Source organism: Ascidia mentula, chromosome 3 (genome assembly GCF_947561715.1).
Source record: "Ascidia mentula chromosome 3, kaAscMent1.1, whole genome shotgun sequence".
Taxonomy (NCBI): domain Eukaryota; kingdom Metazoa; phylum Chordata; class Ascidiacea; order Phlebobranchia; family Ascidiidae; genus Ascidia; species Ascidia mentula.
Window position 1 is genome coordinate 8,228,621 of NC_138568.1, and position 19,956 is coordinate 8,248,576.

Sequence of the window (19,956 nt, forward strand, 5' to 3'; positions counted from 1 at the left end):
ACGTGAATTATGTATAGCCATCATAAACTGTACTGATCTTAACATAATACCGAAAAATCCCCAGCATTCAAGCACTTTTTTTTTCCACTTCTCCCTGACGCAAATTTGAACACCAACATCCCGCGGACATGTCAGGGGATATATGCTCTGGCGTATGGCAACCCAATAAGTTATAATATGAAAAGTAGTCTAAGGAATTTGGCTTGTCGTAAGTTAAATTCTTTTAGCATTATATCTCGGTCTTTCAAAATCGCTTTGTACTTTTTTACATTTACATCCCGACTTTCTCAAACCTTCGCTGATTATCCGCTAGTTCTTCTTACAGTCTTATTTGTCACGAAATCGCAGCATTGTTTGTTAGTCTGTCTCGTCTTTAAAGAACAAATGATTATAGTGTTTTGGTCTCAGTCTCAGACTTTTTGACTCAAAACACAGGCCGGCCGTAAACGATATGTGGACTATACCGAAGAACACAGATATATACCAGTTACAACCCAAGATCAAACTCCGGGTCCAAAGGGTCTCTAAGAACACAGGAATGAACCGTTTCTTGATGTGGGGTTCACCTATTCACAGCTATGACACATATTTCTAAGGTCATGAAGGCATTTGACAATCAAAGGAGGTCGCATATTCACGAGCATGATTGGGTGGTTGGGATTTAAGTTTGCGTGGTTTTCTTATTCGCACATGTCTGCAAAAATATTACTTTTTGTGACTCGTACAAAAAAGCAAAGAATTGCACCATTCACCTGTGACGTGAATTTGGTTTTGACATAAAATTAATTTGGCGCTCTCTGTTCAAGTTGTTATTTTGTTCATTTTAATTTTTACGTATAATTTCACATTAAAAACGTGCCACAACAAATACAAATTGATACCACTAGATAACATCCACCCTTATTGGATAAATATTTTAAACTATTATATGGTAAATGCGCAGTTTGCCACAATTTATACTTGAATATGAATCCTTGCGTCTTTTTGCTTTGCAATAACTGTTTGAAAGTTACGGGGCTGTCATGGTTCAATGCACTCCATTTTATATCTTTCGCCTGCGGATCCAATCGAAGCGGCAGAATGAAACGAAAGTGCGAGTATGTGGGTAGCTTAGTTCTTTAAAATGTGATTTTGCACAAAATAAGTCTATCTCAAAAAGCAACCGAAATGTCAGTACTGCTTTTTGGTTACAAGACTGAGTACTGTTCTTTGGGCAGTACATTTTTTGGTGTTTGTTACAGACATATAATAATTTCCATAATCTAACGCAGCTCTAGCTCTGTAGCTTAAACACCAATCGTTGTTTGAGGTCCTTGATCTTGTAATGTACACTAAGATGTACCATTGAAGAGTGTGTAAAGTACTGACTTGAAAACGTTTTATCATACTTAATATGTTTATTTAATCATAATTAGGAAATTACACTTTATATGTTCAACTCTATTATAGCAATAATCACAATTGTAATACTATTTTTCAAACCTAAAATTTACATATGTATGCACACTCTTAGATTGGTATCATTGAAACAGTTGGCAGGGTAGCAAACACATTGTTCTGAACTTAGTTTATTGCCAGTATGGACACCTAAAAACAAAAAAGCAAAGTTGAACAGACAAACTACTGTTGGAAGATACTTCTGGTGGAATTCAAACAGATTTTGTACATTAAAAAGACTTTTTTTGAAAATCAACAACCTTGTACCTTCTAAGATGAGTGCCAATGATAAAGACCACAAAACTTCCACTGTGGAAAGATTTGTAAAAAGTAAGGTTGTTTGTTCTATGTCTTCGCTTCTGAGTCAGTGCATACTATTTTTATCATGCAAAATCTGTAGTGTTTTTAATGCCTTTTAACCCCCCTCCATGCAGCACTTGGACAAATATTTCAAATATTTTCTGCTTATTACTTTTCAAACATAACAGGTCCTCGTTAGGTCCACTTTTAATTTTTTTGTTGCAATCCATTTAATAGATGTCTTCTGTTGTTTTAGTAACAAATGCAAATTAAAAGTGATTAGGGTGTACACTGTACAGGGAAAAGCATCAGAAGTATGTTATTTATTTAAAAAAGCTAGCCTAAATGTTAGCATTCTACCAGTAAAGAAATGTAACCATTGTGCTGGTGTTGTATGAATACAAAGCCGCGCTATGTGGGCATTTAAACCAACATAATTGGATGTAGGATTGTATTTCATAAACAATAAATTAGCTTCCCCCCTCCAAATACTTTTGTGTATCATATTACGACATCACTGCTTTTCAGATAACCTTTAAAACCAGCACCTGGTTTGTTATGTTACTCTGCTATAACTTTTCTAATAAAAAAGGATCCACATATGAACGGGTGTTTTTTTAATTTTCTGGTTTACTTAAAACTCTATTGTAGTTGTGTAATCACTTTCTAAGACAAGGTCCTGGATAACAATATGTTGGCAATGTACTGAAATCCTATTTAATCTACCAACTAAATCTACTGAAATGTATATAATACATATTGTATGTGAAGCATTGTGTTTTGGCTGCATATTTAACCAACATTTTCTATTTCAGGTGTTCCTTTTCCTCCAAGCCATAAGCTTGTATTGCATGAAGTGTTCATGGAAAATGGAAAACCTCGAATTGATGTTTTAAAAGAACATTTTGTGCAAGAAGGAAGACTAGAGGAAGATGTAAGTCTTATTGAATTGTAGTTATGGCTATATTTTTGTTTGTCAGGTTTAATGTATAACAAGCTATTTTTACCCAATTGCTTGACAAACTTCTCTTTTGATAGGTTGCTTTAAAAATTATAAATGATGGCTCAAGTTTGTTGCGAAAGGAAGCCACAATGGTGGACATTGAATCTCCAGTTACTGGTTAGTAAAGTTTATGAAATGTTTTACACATTACCCAAAAAGTCAGTCATGCGAATTGTATATATTGGAGGCTGCCCACAGCCTCATCAAACATGCACTATTTGACAAGTGAGCAAACGCCCAGTCTGATGCCGGTGGTGGCATTGTTCAACTGATGAAAAAAATCCTCCGAGGTTAGCTGACAGTTGATGACAAATGCAAGCCAATACACAGAGTCCTTGCAATCCTGATAATGTTATTGTCTTCACTATTGATCTGTCCAGTGTATGATGGACAGATCAATACTGGTGTTGAGAAGTGGGTTTATGTGATTAGGTGAACAAAATTTCAGTTTTTCAGTTCTTCTATGATGAGTGTTAGGAAACAATGCATTTGGGCGGAGAAATGCCTACAAATAATCCCAATATGAGGATTTTGTTCATCAAAAACCTATACTCTTGTTAACTTTTTCTGATATTATTATCTGCTTGTGATTTTTTATGATTTCTTGATATCTTGGACATTGGTCATGTAGATAACATCAAAATGCTTACATCTTAAAACTTAAATGTAGTCTCCTTTCTAAGGAAATCTAAGTTTTTTATCTTTGAAAGAAATTGTTGTAAAGTTTCGAGATTAGGAGGCATTTACCCAAATGTGTGAAGGTGTTGCTTTTTTGTGGAAATGCTTACTACGGACATGATCTGTTTCTTCTGGCTTGTCCTAGTCAAGTCCACAAGGTTTATTGCCACAAACCACGAACAAATCAGACATACACCCCCAACGTGTATGTTGAATCATGTTGCTTTGGGGAACGTTTAAACAAGCCTCAATCTAGCGGGCGCCAGTGTCCATTGTGTAGCGCGTCCCAGCTTGCTTGGGGCGCCAGTTTATTTGCACAGCACAACGCCTCCAGAGAAGTGCCGATGCTATACTAACATCGGTAGACCGCGTGGGTCCACTGCTATGATGGAACTCTTGTTTGTGGTCATCGTGCGTTTGGCCTTGCCGGAGTTCGACGCTAGGTCGCTTGGCGATAATTGACAACGTGCTTGCCACAAATTGCTCAACATTGTGAGTGACCTTTGGGAAAGTTCAACTGTTATATTTCCACTCATATGTCGTGTTAACGTGACATGTTTTTGTATCTTAGGCTGCCGACATTAACATTTGCCATGCTTCTACCCAAAATAGAAAACGTATGCGTGCTAAAGTACAGGTGTGATCATGAATCGTTTTTTGCCATTCGAATCCTTGGCAAGCCTCGATGTTCCGCCACCATGTTGCAGGTTTTTTCGGTTCCGAAATGATTTACTAAAATATTTTCGGGCCAACGTCGTCTAGTTTGAATAAACACACTTCGCGGGGGTCTTATCACTTGGCTTTCGCATTCATAAATAATGAATTTACCTTTGGTTGCGCTTTGGCCCTTGACCCGAATGGTTGCTCCCTTGAGGGCCCAACGCGTAGACGCCTGATACAAGAATATGGTAAGAACTACGCGATAGCAGTTTTACAGAAAGTTGCGTTGTAAAACACAGACAGCTGATGTCACTTCCGCACCGCTATACCATGCCCCATTCATCGCTGTGCAGCACGTCCTGTTGATAAAGTATGGCGAAGGTAGATCCGGCGCAGTTTCGTCATAGCCATGTTGTCATGAAATACAAACCGGGTACTTGGGTTTTTTTTTGCAAGTGATGTTTGCTCGCTTGACAGAGTATCCCGCTGAAAGTAGATTTTGTTTAGGCGATTATCTGATATTTCCTTACCGGAAAGTCTTTGGAATATTCTGCATTAATATTGTTTCATTACTGCTATCAAAAGTGATTTAGTTGGTTTCAAACCGAATAAACTGATATTAAACATTTAAACACCGCTCCCACAGCCAATTTATTCTCCAATTTATTCTTTTCTTAAAGCACGGTTAGTGACCGCATCCGCCAATCATTAGAAACGACCCCTGAAATCGATGTATTGGCACCGTAGGCCAATCGCCGGCTCGTTTTTTATTGGGCCCAGCTGCATTTTGGAAGTCCTTCCGTTTGAATTTGGGATTAGGCTCAACAAAGACAGCGACGTAGCCAAATACACAACGACGCCAGTCCCTCAAATTAATTTCAACTGAGCACGTTTTTTTTGCGGGCGGGCCTGGAAAAACACGTTTTCTCGGCAAGCTGACAGGTCGAGTGGTTGTGCTCCACTCCAGGGGTCTTGTAATGTTTTGTGGTTAATATACAATCTTATCGTGCGATTATGCAAACATATTCTGCGTCTCATCCATTTTCGATGTTAACTGGAACTACTCCTTCACATGAGCGCTTGTCTGAAACTCCCAAGTTACCAGTGTTTGTGTTGTACCCCGTATTTTGATTTTTTTGTCGTTCATCGCAGCAAGCAAGTCCTATTCTATGAGCGGTTGTTGTAAAAATAGCAAAAACTTGTTAAAAAAAGTCGAACAACAACGAGACATTTGTTTTAACTGGGATGCCTAAAAAGGCAGCGAATGCTAATTTTTGTTGCAACATTAAGCACGCTCAAATCCCAGGCATACGAGACAGTAAAGCGTTGTGCGCATTTACATAGTCCCACACTTTATCACACCGGCATATTGAATACCGCACCCACATTCCACGTGCCGAGAGCAATTCGAGCAAGTGTGCGCTTATGCTGGTGCATCATAGCGTGTACTAGATCTAAGACCCGTCTGAGCGTTTAATATCAACAAGGGTGCCTTTACAGAGGAAGTTGCCCACTCTGTTTCGTCAGTTGAAAAGCTTATCTGACGGCTGGTGCTTGTGCATTCAGCGCGCTACAGCTGTCAGTACTACGCGTGCTGGGCGGGAGGAAATTCCCAACTCTTCACGGTGTCCGTTCGTGGATAAATTAGCGCGTCACACGTAAGTTCTCACCTGGTGTTAACTCATTCACACAAGCTTCCACGTTTCGAAACACTTATTCAGTTGGTCTGCTGTTGCTGCCACTCAAATGTAATTTTCAATACAACAATGCAGTCCCGCCGTTTGGCAGACTAGACGTTTGTTGAATGCAATCTTCGTTAGTTTTTGTGCCCGATCGCCAGTTCTATTGGAAGTTATTTTTGTACATCAAGTTAACCTCGCCGTTTCCGCAATTCCTAATTATTTGTGTTTCTCTCAAAAAAATACGCCGCAAAATACAAAATACTAGTGCCAAAAATACAGTGCACGCAAGCTCAGAATACAGAATAGTACAAATATAAAGTGCGTTATTATCTCTCCCACTAGTGTTTTTGTGTATGTTTGTACGATTTATTACGTACATTGGGTAATGAAGGTAGGCAATATGTATGCACATGAACAAGCTTTTTGAACTTGGTTCAACTTGTCAATTCACCGTATTTTGCCGCAACGTTTCCAGGAACAACATCAATGCAAAGCCATGAACAAACAATTTGAATTACCTTGCGCTTACTCTCCGGCCCTGCACCTAATTGTGATAAATAATTGCAACGCGGGCGTTAAGCGTCCACCAAAACAAACCCATCCCACTGCAATTTCACCTCAGAACAACATTGTGATTTATAATGGCTCGGTGCGGACATTTGAGCCCAGCGCTCGCTGCCGCTTGAATAATTTATTGGCCGCGTGGGGGAAATGGCGACTACCAGGGTCCTCCCTTAGCCCCTTTGCTACTTTGTGCTTTGCAGCTAACGTCGAGTTGCTGATGGTTAATGCAGTGCGGTTGGGCGTAGCGTTGTCACGTTGCTGTATGTTTCATTGTGCGGCACCGCCCATTCTGACACTTTTTTTCGCCTCTCCATCATACCGCAATGGATCGAGTTTCGAATGTGTAAACCCGACCCTACTTCGAAAGATCGATAATGCCAACGAAAAGTTTAAGTTTTCTGCACGGCACAGACAGACTTTTTCTTGTATCATGTGATAGCTTGCCGTTAATGTCAGCCTTCAAATCACTTTTCTTCAACACGAGCCTTTAAGTGCTCATCTGCGGTTTCGGTACAAGGCTTGGTGCGACTGTTATTTTTTTGCTTTTCGTTCAGAAAATTTTAAACAAGACGAAAAAGAAAATGAACTGGGCAGTTACTCCTAGTTTATGAACACATCGCATTTGCTTGTCTTTTGTTACTTGATGAATAATGTTCATTACTTTTTGGCGGACCAATTTTGCCATTGTTGTTCACCAAAACCTTATTTTACCGGTTGTTCAAGTCTAAACGACGGGCTATTAAGGTCCACAAGTATATGCGAAAAATGCACTTCAAGCTTTTTGTTCTAACACTAGTTGAGTGAGTAATTGAAACATTTGTGGCTGTCGACGGTTACCATGCGCTGTGCTTAATTATTCGCGGTTCGTCAGCGATCATTGAAAATGCTAATATGTGTGTTTGGCTTCGGCTCGCTTCGTTTATTTACAATTCCTGTGCAACAAAGACCAAACGGATACAACTTTAGAAACCTGAATTCGTTGAAACTATAACCGGCTGTTATTAGCGGGTGCTTGTTTTAATTGTTTGCCATGTATGTGTTGGGTAGTTTTTGTTTTCCCAAAATATTTAAGACCTGACGTGCACTAAAAACTGTGTTGTGTGCCTGATTGACTTTTTGACAATTGGGAATTTCTCTTTAAAAAGCGAGAAGCGTTGGTCGTGAAACGTCGTAGCCATAGTAACAGACGTGGGACTCACAACACAAGTACGGTCGTGCTTAAACAGCATTTTAAATGCTGTTTACCGAAGGACCAACGTAAAAATCACGGGCAGGTGTGGACAAACATTCGTTTTCGGAAACCGGTACAGTTTTTGAAATAGTCTGTTGCGGTTGTGCGCATACCATAGGGTTCACGAACTCCTACCTGCGTGGGTTAACAGAATGTGGCGTTGGAGGTCGGCCAATTCTACCGTAGAGATACGCCCTTGAATACATCTGATTCAAATCCCAAGAAAATTAGGCCTCCTGCTGTGTCACCCAAAAATGAATGTGTGTTGGCGGACTGTTCGGGCTCCTCGAGATAACTCGACCGATTGTGATGTCACAATTAATTAATAACCTTCGGAATCATATTCGGTGCTGCTTAGAATTGGTACCACATGCAGCGATGGGCTACGCCGTCGCATTGTGGACAGCCGTCGGTGTGGTAACAGAACACCAATCCTTCAATTAACAGAGCGCCTTGTTCTATTGTATTCGGTCGCGTTCGGTTTCTCCAGAAGTCCGGTGTTGGGTCGGATAAGGTGAACCTCAACGCTAATGTTTGCTTTATATTTCCTATGTGTGATTTCCGTCTGATAAGTTTACACATTTTGCCATTGAAGAAGAACTTTAAAATAAGGTTTTTAAACATTCTTTGCAAATATACAAAACAATCATTATCAGAAAAAATGGATTTTTTGTTGTTTGGAATATTGTTTTTACAAATGTTCCGAATTTATTTCAGTGTGTGGTGACATACATGGACAGTTCTTTGATCTGATGAAGTTGTTCGAAGTAGGTGGAAACCCTGCAAGCACCAACTATTTATTTCTGGGAGACTATGTTGACCGGGGATATTACAGTATTGAGGTAAGTGCCATTATACTCGCTGTGTGCTTCTGTGATAAATTGAACAAGGAAATGAGACCCACACAATTTTGTGGTGAAGTAAGGCATGCCCCAACGCACAGAGTAAAAGAATGGGCTTGCTATGCATAATTTATGCCGTGTTTGGCTGGTTTATTGCTACATTTGCCATTTACAAATCTATAGCCGGTGCAAGGATGTGCTTCACACTTATTGGCATAGCATATTCAAATCTGTGTATGCCGCTGCTGTGTATTACCAAGAAGCAATATGTCAATAATGTTAAGAGGTTTGTAAATTATGTTTAGCTCAAAAAAATTGTGCATGTCATCGTATCATTTTATGTAGAAGCATTTTTGACCCCAGGTAAAGCTGTTTAGCAAAAAAAAATACTCTTAATTTTCACACAAGTGTCATTAGCTAACTCCTTTTCATTCACCTGACTGTGAGACATGCCCCATAAATTATTGACCAATGGGCTTTTATTGTGCTCTCACTTGGGACAGGCAAAGTAGTATTGATTTTCTATCATGTAGCTGCCAGAAGGATTGGTCTGTTGTGTCATTTGGCCATTATTATGCAGGTCTATTGTCACTGATTCGGTAAATTTAGAAAAAAAGGCCTTTGGCTTTTTTGTAAAACCAAAACCATTTGAAACCCCCTGATGCAACTAACATGTTGCATCGTGCCTGGTATCTTTGTCTATCAGTGTCAGACCCAAATTTATACAACTCTGCTGGATTAAGAGTTGTTTGGTATTCCATGGCAGCAATATTTTTAACATTTTTGTTGTGAACCCAAAAAATATTATTTTCATACATTTACATATTAATTATTTCGAGAAACCTGTTTAAACTATTTTACCCAGGAAAAAAAATCTGTAATGTTTATTTCCATCACAAATGCTAATCGTGTGTTTTTGTATTGTGTTGCGCAGTGCGTTCTCTACCTTTGGGCACTGAAAATCCTCTACCCTTCCACACTTCATCTGTTGCGTGGCAACCATGAGTGTCGCCATCTCACAGAATACTTTACTTTCAAGCAAGAATGTAAGTGCAGCCCAACCAAAGCCAGTCTTTATTTGTGTTGTACACTGGGAACCACAGTTGGGTGCTGTGTTAGACTTGTAACACTAAACCAATCATTGATCCATTGTACTTCAAGTCAAGGTTGTCATGGTGATGTTTAATTTTTTGTGGAAAGGGGAGTCGCAGCATGACCTGTTGATGCAGACACGACTTTAAGCTTTATTCAACTTCCTCCATGCAAGGAACTCATTGCCTATTGCAAAACTTAAGATTTAAATTTGGGAATTTGTGGTTGCTGTTTTTCACTTGTTTTAGTACTCATTGATGAATATTTATCAGATATTCTTTGTAGTGTGTATTTTTCTCTGAATAGAAATGACAATAACGTTGTTGGTGAAAACTAACTGTGTACAAATTTGTAAAACAATTAGATACTATACGTGTCAAAATTTCAATCTTTTTCACAGGCAAAATAAAGTATAGTGAGAAAGTGTACGATGCATGCATGAATGGTTTTGACTGCTTGCCACTTGCTGCATTAATGAATCAACAGTTCCTATGTGTACATGGGGGCTTGTCACCAGAATTGCACAACCTAGAGGACATAAAGAAGGTGAGTAGTATATGATCTTGTTGGACACTATAATTTTCAGATTTCTATGTTAAAAAAGTTTATTTGTATGCAGCGCCTATTGTAATTTTGCTTGAACATGTTTTGCATTCGTGCTGTAGGTGTGTTAGGAGATTTCAAATTATATATTAGTTGATATGCTGCAAGTTTTATTTGAACTTTGAATACAAAAATGTTTAAATGCATATATTGTACATATTATATCATGTCAAAACTATTGGCAGAATTCATAACTATCTGCGTAACATGACATTAAACATAGCATTGTATATACCTTAACAACCCAGTTGATCTTCAGACATTATCCTATGAACATTATACTCATGTTGATTCTGGTTCAATTTGAAAACCGTCTGTGTTTTTAGCTGGACCGCTTCAAAGAGCCACCGGCGTTTGGTCCTATGTGTGACATTCTCTGGTCGGACCCACTGGAAGATTTTGGCAACGAGCATTGTGAAGAGCATTTCTCGCACAACACGGTCCGAGGGTGTTCCTACTTTTACAGGTACCACAGAATGCCTGTTTCAAATTTGCGCAGTGGAGTTAATAGCAAAGAAAGTTTTCTATCTTTAAAAAACAAAACTTTAAAAAACTCAGTTCAATTCATTGTATTTTGTTTACAAATGTTCAGATATTTTGGAGGTATCATAACCATCCATAAAAATTCATTTGGTCAACATATAACATTCATGTTTTTTTTTTCAAGTTACCCAGCTGTGTGTGAGTTTCTCCAGCGTAACAGTCTTCTTTCACTTATCCGTGCTCATGAGGCACAGGATGCAGGGTAAGCATGCTATTCCATCAAATACTCAGTGTGACATGAAATGATGTTATTTTAATTTAATAATCTGTTCTTCTGGCACATATAAAAAATGTAACTTTAGGAGAAGCCCTGAGGAAGCCTTGTTGAATAACAGGCGAAACGTTGGTGAATAAAGTTACGTTTTTTATATGTGCCAGAAGAACAGACTATTAAATTACAATATGCCTGGCAGCAACAGGAACATTATATTTGTGAAATGATGTTGTTTGAAACAATATAACTGAAGCGTCTTTTTGAAACTCTGGCTATCAACCTTTTTTTTATAAGCAATGGATCCAAAAATGTCTTTTGTAGTAAGCTGACAGGGCCATTGTTTCGACCTAATTGGTCTCATCAGTGCAGCTATGGCATCATCTAAATTTTTATTACCTGCAGATACCGAATGTACAAGAAAAGCAACACTACTGGTTTCCCTTCGCTCATTACAATTTTCTCTGCACCCAATTACCTCGATGTGTATAACAACAAAGGTAAACAACCTTTATGCTGTGTGTGTCTGTATTATCACATGTTTGCTTTGTGTGGGTGTTTGTGACATTCCTGTTGTATCCATATTTTGACAGATTCAATGGTGCTTCATCTCACATATTTCTTTGTAATATTACTGTATCACATACCTCAAAAGTGTTTGTGAAACACAACTTTGAAAAGCTTGGCCCACCTATTTATAATTTGCAATACCATAACAGCCATGTAGACGTTTCTACAATGGTTTTCATAACACCAGTAATTTACCTTTTATTTGCAACATCTTGTTTCTTTGCAATAATTGTCATGTAAACCATCAAAATTGTTCTATTGTCAGCTGCCGTGCTAAAGTATGAAAACAATGTGATGAATATTCGTCAATTTAACTGCTCTCCCCATCCATACTGGTTGCCCAACTTCATGGACGTTTTCACCTGGTCTCTTCCCTTTGTTGGAGAAAAAGGTTTGTCAAACGAAAAAAAAATATTAATATATTAAAATAAGTTTGCTTCGTTTTATCTGCCTTCTTTGGTGTTGTGTTAAGCGCACATGAACTGTTTAGCACCTTGTTTTGTGTGCTGATTTAGTTATTGCAATGAATATTTAAAATGTGTTCACTTGTTCGTATAATTGTCCCCTTTTTTTTCGTTTTCATTAAAACTTAGCAATGGTCCTTTAATGAGAAAATGTCATTTCATTACTTTTTTTAAAGTGACATGAAATAACAATTAACTTACTGTGTGTATATCCACAGTCACTGAAATGTTGGTCAATGTTCTCAACATCTGCTCTGATGAGGAACTCATGTCTGAAGGCGACGACAACTTTGATGGTGAGTTCCCTAAAGTGTTGACAAAAATGTCTGCAAGCTGTAAGGAAATTTATGGGGGTTTGACTTTGTCAACATGTATGGTTTTATTCCAATCATGTTTTGTTCAGTGCAGGTATAGAAACCTGCATTTGAATCAGGTTGTTACTTTGCTATTATGGTTGGCAACCTGTGAATTTTTCTTCTCATTATATAATGGTGGTTGTAATGTATTTTTAACTGTTAGCTATACTTTTAAGCAAATCCAAACCGACATTTAGGGGCTTATGAAACATAAACCAAAACTGTTTGCTTTTTGTCCTCGTTTCATTTGTTTGAAACTTTGCCCTGCCAATTTTGTAATGTGTAACACAAGTCCGATGATGGTTATAAATTATTAATCATGCATCCCATTATGCTTATTCTCTGATTGCTTCTTGGGGTTTTCCAGTGATTTTTCTTGATCAATGTCAGTGTGAGCAACATAATTTCTTTTGTTCACAATAGTTCTTTTGATAACAACAGGTGAGTGTGAACCATTGTTAACATGTAACTGTAGGACATTTCAAGTGACCCATCATTTTGGCTTGGTGGTATAATTTTGCCCCTGCACCTGCCAGTGAAATTCAACTATATTCCACTGTGATCCAATAATTCTTGCTTTAAATGCCTATTTGGCCTCTTGCAGAGCCTCTAAAGAGGCAGTGGAATATTATGCTGATGGCAGGTAAACCTGATGTGCTTGTCTGTGCACAAAGTCATGTGCTTAAGGCTTTGCTGCCACGGGGCTGTTGATCACCACCTATCTGCCAGACAATGTTTGCTAAACAAAGTTGCGCTTTGATGCCCCATGCTTTGCACCCCCTTTTCTGATAATTAGCTTGGAACATACATTATTTATCAGAGCTCTCTAAGTATTGGTCTTAGTAAACGAATCATGTTAGAGGCACATTTTCATAACTTCACACTCTCCGTATTTAATTATTCACATGCTGCTAAGTGCACACATGTCCAGACACAGCCCACATAAAAATATATGTGTCACTTCATTTCATAGTAAAGCATCAACTGTGATTATCATAGTTGCACTGAACTTTTTGTGATAATGATATTGCACAACTGTGTATATTGCTTGTTTGGGAGATTTGAACAAATTTCCTGAATATTTTGTTGTACATCTGACCTCCTGTTGTAAACACTGATACAATATGTTTATTTTATTAGGTCCCAGTTTTTATAATTATAATTATACTAATTATGTTTTGTTGTTTTAAAACCACTATCATAAAAAGATTATTGTAATTGTTGGTATTAGACATACAACGTAAATCTTCAATTTCCCAGTTAATTAACCTTTTTTGTCTATATGTTACAGGCATGGTTAATGGTAAGAGGGGTGTGTCAATGCAATGTAGTTGTAGTGTAGTCTGTTGCACAGCAGTTGCATCCGTGGTGTTATGTCCATGTGACATGTGCATTTCAATAGGTCTAACATTCTGATTTTATCATGTTCTTTGAAGCTATTGATAGTGAATTGTTTGCCAAGTTCATGCACCTGACTTTAACTTAATGTTTGGATGCGAATGGATGGTAAAACAACATGCTTGGTACTGTAACGAATGTCTGTGTTGATATCATTTGCCCTTGACCGAGCAATGTTAGTCTTTGTCCTTTGTGTCATCTCATTGATAGCCTTTTTCATTGTTCAGTGACCCAATAAGCTTATCTCTTTTTACACCACTCTTTATTTCTCTTGCTTTGACATAGTCCAATACGATATGCATCAAGCATGCTGAAGTATTATGATTGCATGCAATTTAATGTCAGCGTTTAAAGTAGTGATGTACAACATGGAGACCATATGCGACCTTGTGGAGCAACATGTGATTGCATGAATGTCGCAAAAAATGTGATGTTAAAAAAATTACGTTATCAAAAAGTTACGAAATCAAAATTGTCTACCTGATGTGTAATATTGATATTGAACACGGTTATAACATCCTTTCACATTTATGTTACGGATAATCACAAATGTAAATTATGTGGTAGTTCCTGAATACTGGGAAACATAAGGGAAATACAACAAACTTTCTCATTAAAATTAATGATTTGTGTGGCCCTTCTTGGAAAAAGCAACATCAATTTTGGCCAATCATAGCGTTTTAGTTTGAGCAACCATGACATGTAAAGTCCCATCAACCCAGCCATATTTGTCTGTTTAAAATTTTGCCTGTTAACCAATACTTACAGGCCTAAACAGATTTTGTTGCAATGGGCTCACCGATAACGCCTCTCATGACTGACATCTTTATAAACAGATTTTGTTGAAATGTTTTATCACAAAAATACTAAGGCTGTGTAACTGCAAAGTTGTCATAGAATTCTCTGCCAACATTCTGGCACGAATATTATTGTGGGTTTTATTCAATCAATGAGGCAGGTTAAATGCACTCTGCGATGTTATTTTTTTTTGCCAGGTGGTCATCTATCAAAGATTACATGGTGCTTTGGTGGCAACAACAGTAAAATGTTGTATAAATTGTTTTTTGATCAGTGTCTCATAAATTTTCACATAATTATAATGATAAAGGACAATGTAAACCTGGTTTTGGTATAGCCTAATTTTTTTTGTAAGAAAATATACATACTTTCTTAGAAAAATTTATTCACATGTTTAAAACTTTTTGTATGTAAAAGTAATTATTGTCGCAATCAAACTTGGCAGACTACATTGAAAAACAACTTCGAATTAGTGCCTCCTTTTTGAAACAAATGAGCACCAAACGGTCACAGTTACAGCGCCAAAATTCTGGTCCACTTGTTCCTGTTGGTAACCATGGTAAGATGGTATCTAGAGCGTGACCTCGGATGTGCTGTGCTCTAGAACTGACCTTGTTCTGTTTTTTTTGTAGTAGTTCACAGTAATTAGATTGAAACTCAATTACGCCTTATCAAAATTAGTTGTGTTCATGTGTTTGTTTATTGGTTAGTGAGTTAAAAAGTGGTTTATATTGTCAACAACATTTTCTGGTACAACTTACGAATAGGTTTTAGGTCTTTGCAGACTTGCAGTTTACATGTGAATTACATGTTAACTTGTATGTTGCATTAAAGGAGTGTTCAGTGGTTTCTTCTCTGTTTTCAATAGTTAGCATTCTTTTGATCTCTGTCATTGCATGTATTCGTTTGTGCCACTCACAATACTCCTTCCAATTCTTCCAGTAGTGAGTTACTAATTGTGGTGCAGTGTGTTTAACAATAGTAGGTTTATAGTGTATATCTAGCAGTGTTTGTGACTTATTTAATTCAACTGCAGTTTCATAACTTACTCTATGGTGTTAAGGTGGCGTGCAGGGTTCTGAAGGTAAGATAGCGCATGTCCCTTAATGTTATAGCATGAGCTTAATGTGTTTCCACAATCAGACCCTCCAAACATTGTCCTTTGTTTTACTCTTCCCACTAGTGGACAATGTTGGTCTGTGCACTTGACTGTTTAATTCCTGTGTCAGTCCATTGAACTCCACAGTGTTAATTGCAAATTCAAGTGATTTGACGTACTTGTATATTGAACTGCTTTTCAAACCCAATCAGTAGTGGTGTTTTTTTGCATGAAGCTTTTTGATTTTTTTCCAAATATATCAAACAACAAGATAAGTTATTACAGTTATGGCTTTTCAGAAACATTCCCTGCACATTTTTTTAATTTTTTGTTTTTCAAATAAAATTTTCTGTTTTAAGTTAAAAAAGGGACATTTCCACCCACACGAGTCTAATAAGCAGGATTTATTTGAAGTTTTTACTGACACCTGCTGAAGTGTATATTTGTAATTGTGGTATATCATCGAGCAAATGTAACTGGATTATGTTTTGTTACCTAATCCTGTGTTATACCAAAAAGCATGCCCCAAAGTGGTGCAGCATTGCCTAACCTCTTACAATTGTTTAGCGCTTGGGAGTTATTTCATGGCTGTTGTTTTATGCCATAGAAAGCGCATGCTTTTGAATATTGGGGTTTGATAGTCTGTTATAGCCAGTGGTAGTTTTATTCTTAGCTGTTTTACCTGTTTGTATGTTTTTGGTGTTCCTGTTTGGGTTTCCATACTTACACAATTTGTTTTGTGATTTGTCATAACACTAGTCGTGCTTCTACTCCATTGACCTTGAAAAAATTATTTTAACCTTGAAGGAGGGTACCCGGCTGCCAGGAAGGAGGTGATTCGAAATAAGATTCGAGCAATCGGCAAAATGGCTCGAGTTTTTTCTGTTTTGAGGTAAACTGGGCAAAACCATAGGTGTTTTACACCAAAATTATTGAGAGCAGCATTTTGTCATGCTGCTCTTTAAAAACAGTGCAAGCCCGGGGATTTCGATTAGAAAGTACAATATTTTTGCATAAATGGGTTTGCACTGTTTGTTTAAAATTTACAATGACTTATATTTAACATTTTGTTAATTGGTGCATTTCAAGATCAAAGTAGCCCTGCTGTCAGTGATGAACAGGCTAAAAAACAGCAACAGTATGCAGCTATCAGAAGAAAAATCTTAGCAGTTGGCAGAATGGCAAAGTATTTTGAAGTGTTAAGGTAAAGGGGTCATCAGATCAATTATTTATCCAGGGTGATCAATAAACTTTGTGTGAAAAAGGAGCAGTTTTAATAATTAAGCTGTTAAATTAAGAAACATAGTCTATTGTGAAAACACAGTGCTGTAGCAGTAAAGTATAGCCACAAGCAGGAGAAATTAAATTAGTAGTCAGTGTAATTCTTCCACAGAAAGTAGAAAAGTGGTAATTAAGAAAATTTTTAATCTAGTGAAACAGTCAGCCCTACAGGTTTCTTGGAAAATCTATTAGCAATCATTTTCTTACCAAGATCCCACATAACATATATTCCAGAGCATTGCTTCTCAACCTTGATCACATCCCTGTCCATTTTTTTTGTTCAAGGCCACAGAAAATTGTTGCAGCGAAAAACATTGGCTATAAATAAAAACCCTGTTTTGTTTAAATCAAACTATGAAAACTATTTCTCTGTTTTTACGAACCCCTTCCGCTGCCCACCTGAAAGATCTTTAGGGATCACTGATTGAAAAGTGCTGTTCTGGAGTGTAATTAGTGGTGTTTATGACTCGTGCTTAAAAACAGTTTAAATCTTGCAGTAAACTTTTGTACAAGTTTTCCTTAATCATTACATTGTCTAACAGAAAAGAAAGTGAAACTGTTTTGGAGCTGAAGGGTCTTACACCTTCTGGAATGCTGCCCATGGGTGTGTTGTCTGGGGGAGCTACATCTTTACAAAATGGTAACAACATTCTGTGCCTTCACACTTAGTTGTTAGTTAACATTAAATTCCTTGAAAAGGTTCTTAGGATTCAATGACTCAATATTACACTTTTATTCAATCTGATCTTAGAATACTCGGTCAAACCATGTTGCCTGGGCCCATTTGTGAAATGAACTTGATTCAAGTTTCTTACCCTGAAAAAAACATAAAAATTTTCTGTTGTGCGTACACGCTAATTTGTTTAAAACTTGGCCAAGGTTGCTCGACTAAACGAAGTGTTGCAGCCTAAAATACACCACTTTTACTTTGTGCAGCGATCACTGGAATAGATCCAACCACTGGAATCCGTTCATTCGAAGAAGCCAAAGGATTGGATCGCGTCAACGAGCGCATGCCACCACGTAAGGATGAAAGCCAGTCCGGCGGAACATCCAATTGATCCACAAGCTGCCATCTGCAATTTAACTGCCCCTGACGACCGTGTCGTCTGTCTTCTCAAAGCGGCGGCCTTTTCCAATATCATTATTCTGCTTCTTTTCGATTCGAAGTGGCACAATGGACATATTTGTGCATGTATGATCCGTTCTGGTGCGGAACGTCTTTTTTTTCAGGCGCCAGGTCGAAACCGTTTTTTTGTGTGCGAGCGCATATAAGTTTCTATACATGTGTGTATGACCCTTGCTGCTCGGAACCCACTACAATTCACTACTGTAACTAGCTGGATTTGACGCTTGGCGGCAGTCACAACCCCCCCTGACCGTTTACGGTATATATGCGTTGTCCGTAAGAATCCACGGACGGTTAGACTAAAGTTGCACATGCCATTCCTCATTGATCGTTTCAACCGCTTTTGGGAACATTTTCAAAACGTACGTTTCTGTGCATTGGCACAAAACCACGCGGTTTTTGACGAGCTGCGCCCGTGTTTTCTTCTGTGGCAATGTAGAAAACCGTTTGAATTCAAAAAAACAGTCGTGTAGGTACAGGTGTTCCTCGTGAATGTCGTCACTTGTTTTCTTTTCGGATCGTTTTTTTCCTGCTGCCTATATCCTGTGTACGAGGTAAAGGACAGTGGGTGTTTATAGAGAGCAGCCGGAATACTCATCGCCTGATGACGCGCGCCGTGCAAGCACATTACGTCATTTCCCCCTCACAACTTTGCAGCCAGTGCGTCCTCAAGTGTCGAAAGTTTCTGGCATCAAACCAAGCTTCGCGGAAAAGTTTTTTTCAGGGTTTACGCCGCGTCACTGTCGCCGCTTTGAACTCTTCACAAATAAGTCGCACTCTTTTTTTTACATCCACTTATATGCAGTATAGGGAGTGGACAACCCTTGGCGTGCGCACAGGAACGCCACCATGTACAATTCAGAGTTTTATGATAGGTTTTTGCATGTTGTGTTCCTATAAGCTTTCTACCGACCCGAATACGATATGAGAGTGCTCTTCATAAGCTCTTGAGATTGCGACAGCTATTATGGCCGACTTTGCAGATATACACCTGTTCAGTTTAAGTTTATAAAGTTTCTTGTGTATGTTTTTTTTTCCTTTGCAGTTGTGTTTTGGTGTTCCTTTCCTGTTTGTCCCGTTATTGAGTGACGGCCAGTTTTCAGTAAGTCTCCTCGCATTGCCCCTCATACCGATGTCCTGAATGGACGCAATGCCCGATGTAACTGGTACTGATTGTTCATTTTTGTAATATCCATAATTACATAGAGAATAATAAACATTTTGCGTTAATTTACATGACTGGAAGGTGTGTGTGAAAGTATGAGAACTCGGGGTAAGAAGAAAATTTTGCAAAAAATTATGACTTTATTTGTTTGATCAATTTAGGTAAATTAAATCTTTTCAAAAAAAATATTAATCTGCAATTATACTGATAAGTTAGGCACTTTTGAACATCTTTCTGTCCTGACGCGTGGTAACCTATATAGTTTAGTTTATACACAAAAATAAAATCAACGTGAGTAGACTACAATTGAGCAAGGGCAGCTGTGAGGAATCCATTACAAAAACCTAATCATCAGATGCCATCAGTTTTTTGACGGGAGCATTTTGACAATTCTATGATATGACCTTATGTGTTGACGTTTGCGCTCTCTCAATTGTGTAAATCATCTTTATGTGACTTCCCTGGTTGCAGTCGTTATGTAATGGTTTGTTTTTGTCCAAACAAAACATCAAATCTTTGTTTTTGAATCCCAATTTAGGAATCTATGATTTACGTAAAAAGCCAATTTATGGTAAAAATCCCGGATATTGAATCACATTCAAAACATTCTGACGTGGGGTAACCCTATAATTTCCGTTTCGAAAAACATCTTAGAAAACGCATTAGGCCTATAGCAGTGGTGATTTGCTTTGCAGAAATATGTGGCTTTTGTGTGCCAATCGAAGATATTTAAATGCTTGGTTTCTTGTTTAGCATGCCTGTACACAACATCGTTCTCTATAGTGGTATGTTACAATAACGTTTAGTAAAGCACATTTTACAAAGGGTCGGAATACAACGCACCAACGTT

General features: G+C 37.9%; 1 protein-coding gene across 8 annotated transcripts; it reads left to right on the forward strand.

The window, feature by feature from the left end:
- Nucleotides 1–1,517: 1,517 nt before the first annotated feature.
- Nucleotides 1,518–19,180, forward strand: LOC145895321 (protein phosphatase 3 catalytic subunit alpha-like). 8 transcript variants are annotated; one of them, XM_082984108.1, is made up of 16 exons: nt 1,518–1,767; nt 2,553–2,671; nt 2,776–2,857; nt 8,273–8,397; nt 9,332–9,443; nt 9,890–10,035; nt 10,419–10,558; nt 10,760–10,837; nt 11,252–11,346; nt 11,682–11,807; nt 12,099–12,176; nt 13,528–13,539; nt 15,496–15,516; nt 16,339–16,423; nt 17,355–17,452; nt 17,749–19,180. In XM_082984108.1, the coding sequence occupies exons 1-16, from the start codon at nt 1,713–1,715 to the stop codon at nt 17,871–17,873; spliced, it is 1,497 nt and encodes a 498-aa protein (XP_082840234.1). In that variant the 5' UTR covers nt 1,518–1,712; the 3' UTR covers nt 17,874–19,180. The 8 variants fall into 8 exon arrangements, with proteins under 8 accessions (XP_082840234.1, XP_082840233.1, XP_082840235.1 ...); XM_082984107.1 differs by lacking the exons at nt 13,528–13,539; nt 15,496–15,516 and adding an exon at nt 14,878–14,991; XM_082984109.1 differs by lacking the exons at nt 13,528–13,539; nt 15,496–15,516.
- The last annotated feature ends 776 nt before the right edge of the window (nt 19,181–19,956 follow it).

Bases quoted from the DNA above. Each gene is read 5' to 3' on its own strand.
- LOC145895321 (XM_082984107.1), top strand. From the start codon at position 1,713: ATGAGTGCCAATGATAAAGACCACAAAACTTCCACTGTGGAAAGATTT. The intron at 9,444-9,889 runs GTAAGTGCAGCC...TCTTTTTCACAG, and splicing joins CTTTACTTTCAAGCAAGAAT to GCAAAATAAAGTATAGTGAG. The intron at 10,036-10,418 runs GTGAGTAGTATA...CTGTGTTTTTAG, and splicing joins ACCTAGAGGACATAAAGAAG to CTGGACCGCTTCAAAGAGCC.